Here is a 5,031-nt window from a genome sequence, read left to right as displayed (position 1 = left end):
GCGCGGCGAATTTTTTGATTTCCCAAATTCAACCAGATGCGGTTGGATTTTAGACTGGTTGAATTTAATCAGTTGAATTTAGTTTTTTGGAGGGAATTTCCGCGCCATGTGAAATATTGTTTTAAACAAAATCAACCGTATCCGGATGCATTTAATAACGTTTGTATATAATTGGTTGAATTTAGCATCGGTTGTATTTAATCGGTTGAATTTAAGGTCGGTTGAATATATTCGGTTGAAATTAGGGCTCAGTCAAAGTAGTTACGCAGTTGATTATAAATTAAACAGGATCCGGTTGAATTTTTGGCCGGTTGAATTTAGCCCCTTTTTCCAGTAATGCGTATTATTCTTGATTTTAGATCAGGTTATTCTCTCATTTAATAGCTAAAAAAACATGTTTTCTAAATTTTCAAAACGTGTTACGTGCTTCAATGTGTCGTTGAAGGCTCTTATGTATGACATTTCCTAGAAATGAAATTTGTATCTTTTTTTCCCAAAAAAGAAGAAGAAGATGTGCAATTTTGTTTCAATTATTGTATTAAATAATCAATTAAAACATTGTTTACTGCGAGGTAACCATTGCTATTGTCTGAAAATTTATTGAGAGAGCGTGGCGACAACGTTAATTAATTTAAAAGTTGACTTGTGGAGATGTAGCTGCCGCGCCTATTTTTCCTGCTTTCTATCCTTATAATGCTAGGCTTCAGTTGTCTTCTGTTTTTTCTGTTTTGGATGGCTATTTAGTACTACAGATACAGAAATCTAGCTAAGCCGTATGTATAAAGATATGATGTATGATCGCCAATTGTATTCTACCCCTGTTCTGTTTAACAAGTAAGAATGGATCGAGGATATCGCATGTATAGACTACAGAGAACAGACTGTACTCTCCCAATTTACTCTAGTTATGTAGATGACTCTGCATTGATCTTTGTATACTGAATTTTCAATAAGGTTGGGGAAGAAACTGTAACATGCCATGTACGAAGTAATAATACTGCTTTAGAAGTATTAGGGTTTTACATGTGTAGGTTATGTTATGTATTATGTTGTATTATGGTATATTAACCTTCACATGTGCCGAGTTAATCTCAACTCGTACTGTTAAATCTGTGAAAACGGGATCTCAGACTAAGTGAGTTGAATATAATAATGTATTACAGAAAACGAATGCCAGAATATTAAAGTAGATGAAGGAGGAGAACTATTTCATTTATTTGTTGATAATGAAACTGAATAGAAAAGGATACAGTAAGATCTTACAGACCTAAAAGAAGGCAAGGTGCCTCCCTCTATAATTCAAAACATGACTTAACATTACATGCACATATATATAGAAGTGTAAGTGTAACATATATAATATATTACTCTCCGAGTTGAAGTGTAACATATATAAAATGACATCACTGACATGCATGCACACTGAAGCGTGCATATATAAGAACTTAGTTACATTTGTAGCCATCGGGAGTTTTCTTGTCGCAATAGTTAAGCAGCAAGCTCAAAGCAACCGGTATATTGAGTTTAATACCCAAGACATTAGCTTTAATGGCGGTGCAAAGACAAACAGCTGCATCAAGATCAGCAACGCCTTGAAGGAGACTACAGCATGGCTGCTTATCTGGGGATCCAAGGATAGGACCAAGCAAACCTCCAAGAAGATTAGCACAAACACCCAACTTAAGACCGTCACAGGTTGGACCTTTCGGGGTTGGTGCTGTGGGAGATTTTGGAGTACTTGGTGTTGTCGGGGTTTTAGGAGTAGGTGTTGCCGGGGGTTTTGGGGTTGGCGTTGTGCACGGGCATTTTGGTGACTTAGGTTTCGGTGGTGGAGGGCAAGGAGTAGTAGAAGTGACCAGAGAGAAAAAAAGAAGGTTCAAGACTAAAACAAGAGCGGTGCTTGATGCTAAAACCTTTGAAGCCATCACAAGAAGGGAAACGATTAGCTAGTTTATAATCTTGTAAAGAGAAATTAAAGGGCTAGTTTGTGATGGAAGTAAATGATTAAAGGGCTATGCTATTTATAGATAAAAACTAGGATATTTTATTTTGTTCTTTTTTATTGAAAAGAAAGTTTAAATTAGAGATGGAGCTTTGAAGACCCACACCACAACTAAGTGAATTTGTGAATAGATTTGGATAAAATTAAGAAGTTTAAATATCAAAGACATGGCCTTGCAACTTGACGGATGCGACAAAATTGAATTGTTTATAGAGCGGGGAATTGGAATGATTGTGTACCTTGTATATGAATCTATTGTCTTGGCGCGACTGGTTCTAATTAGCAGGGGAATAATAGACAGGAGATTTATTTGCAACCTCATCTGCATTATAAAATTGATGAAATGGGAGAAGAAAGCAACTTAAAATAATTTAATTTATAGCTCCAACTTGACTGTAACGCTTCTTTTTTCTTCGACTAATATACCCTCCTTTAAAAAAAATAGAACCCCACAAATACAAATCGAAAAAATAAGTCTGGACTAAATTGAATATATTGTACATACGAACAGTACGTAAATCACGAATATCTCTCACTGAAATAGATTAACTTGCAAGTCCATTATAGAAGCTCATGAAGAACCGACAGTCTTCCTCAAAAAATTTATCATCGGAGATAAGAGTTGAACCCTCAATTCTTTATAAAAAAAGTAGTGTTTGATAATTAGTAAAAAGCGCAAATCGGATTTAAACGGTGAGGGCACCTTTTAGCGCTTAAGCGCTAAAGCGGACACTTAAACGGTTTTAAAAGTGGACGCTTAATCGAATTATAAATAAATAATAAATATGTATATATTAAAAGTAATGAATATTATTTTGAATAAATAGATAACATTCACGTATTATAATAAATCAATAAAATAATCATTCACAAAGTCATAATCAACTTAAAAAATATAGGTAACATTTAAAAAAATATCAAATTATACCTTTTTTAAAAATAAGATTTATTTTTTTCTAATTATTTTTAATTCCCCTTTTAATTGGTCAAAAACCGCTTAGTCGGTCAAAATCCGCTTAATTCCGCTTAGAACCGCTTAAACCCGCTTAAATTTTATTAAACGCTTAAATATCCGATTTTGCACTAATCCAAGCGCTTTGACCTCCGATTCCGCTTAAGCTCCCGCTTAAGCGTCCGCTTAAGCCTCCCCTTAATCGTCCGCTTAATGCGCTTTTTACAACACTGATAATTAGTCCAAAACACCAATATGCATGTTTACTTATTATGTATTACACTCTCTGTTTCTAGTTTTGACTTTTATACTGTTCATGGCAAATGATTGATTAATAATTTACGTCTAATATATAGTCATCAGTAATGTTATTGAATTTATATTTATGAGTATTTTAATAAAATGAAGTTTTATATTTTATACTAATACGAAATTAAAATTATTAACAATTAGAGTACAAACGTCTTGTAAGTGTGTAAATGAAAAATATTAAAAATATGAATTACAAACGTGTTCGGTATAAATGAAAAAAATATTTACGGATGCAGCTATGTACACAGTTGTAAGTGTGTAACCTCTGTTTAAGGACCCTAAAAAGGTACTTACTAGCTCTTTATAAAAAGGACCACCCTGACTTCTAAATAGAGTTTTACTTTGGAACATTTAAATTTATAGTTCAATGTAATTTCTTATTTTCGAATTATAATGAGGGAGAGGGCCCAGAGAGACGGAGATATAAATTTGATCGTTGACTAAATTTAATTATTCTATCAATCCTTGAAATGACCTTAAAATAACTAATTTTAGCATTATCAAAAAATCAGCAAAACATAACATAACAAAGTTGCACAAAACATACCCAAAAAAAGGATGATTTAATTATATGTGAATATTTAATACAATTCGTGAACTGATTATTGAGCCGCTGTGTAAACCGAGTAAGAATGCCTTGCAAGGGTTCGCAAATATTTAATCTTTTACCATTTTCGGAATACAGTTATAAACTACTGTCACAAACTTTTTTGGTCGACATAATTGGTATATATATATACTTGGTAAAGGCTCCATCAACTTCATAAAGCGACCGGACTGTTTATATAGCCTATAAAAGAAGACTTCCAAATTACATTAAATGCAGTGAAGCTCAATTGCGCCCACATGTACGAGGACTTTTATCATTTTTATTCAAATTCAACTTCTGAGACGGCCTGTGTATAAAAAAATTCTCTGATACCGAACATCCTAGCTCCACTAAGTTCAGTGTATTGTAAAAATACGACTGCTAATCATGCTTATATACATATGTTTGTAGACATATGATTTACAAAATGCAGATCAACGATCATAAGATTATGGGACATTTGGTGTTAGTAATTTACCTGTCGGGTTCAAGATCATTTCACAGTGAAACCAGATGGGTTAACTAGCCTTATAGGGTTACAAATAGGTCGATCATAGAGATATAGGTTGCCTCATGTTTCAACTTGCAAGGTGAGTAGACAACTGCTTGACAAAATTTATCAAAAGTCTAAGAAAGGATCGGGGGATAAAAAATTTAGAGGGGATGTTTTTATCCGTATTGTAAAAAGAGGCACATTAATGGGGTATTGGAGGATGAAGAGTAATGATTAATTAATAATTAATTTGAACTATTTTAAAATTATTTTTGTGCATAAATATTATTATAGGTAAATTTTGATATATTATATGAGATTTATATGTTTTTGATATGGGCCTAAAACTAGCCTAGAAATATAATTAATGTTAAATTAATTAGACCTGATATGGTCCACTAACGAAGCCCAATTAATGAGGTCCAAAGTCCTGATTATTTATTAATTTCGTAATTAATAAAAAGGGAAGATTAACAGCTCATTAAATGAGTGTAATCAGTAATATAAATCTATGAAAGATAGTCTTGAGGGCACCTACACCAACAATGAGTTTGATTCCTTCATTTTAAGACTTCAAAGTCTATTCGAAGTCTGAGACTTGTTCAACAAGTCTCCTAACCCTAGTCCAATTCAAGAACTCCCAACATCTATATAAAGGGACTCACCCCTCCTCTCAGAACTAC

At 33.2% G+C, this 5,031-nt stretch overlaps 1 protein-coding gene across 1 annotated transcript; it reads right to left on the bottom strand.

Moving 5' to 3' along the window:
- Positions 1-1,187: 1,187 nt before the first annotated feature.
- Positions 1,188-2,008, bottom strand: LOC141663753 (14 kDa proline-rich protein DC2.15-like). Its single transcript, XM_074469564.1, has one exon. It carries the CDS (start codon positions 1,923-1,925, stop codon positions 1,446-1,448), a length of 480 nt encoding a protein of 159 aa, XP_074325665.1. The 5' UTR covers positions 1,926-2,008; the 3' UTR covers positions 1,188-1,445.
- Positions 2,009-5,031: the final 3,023 nt, after the last annotated feature.

The sequence above is a fragment of the Apium graveolens genome, chromosome 6, assembly GCF_009905375.1.
Source record: "Apium graveolens cultivar Ventura chromosome 6, ASM990537v1, whole genome shotgun sequence".
Taxonomy (NCBI): Eukaryota; Viridiplantae; Streptophyta; class Magnoliopsida; order Apiales; family Apiaceae; genus Apium; species Apium graveolens.
The sequence above is the reverse complement of the archived record's forward strand: the minus strand, read 5'-3'. Positions and strand labels throughout refer to the sequence as shown.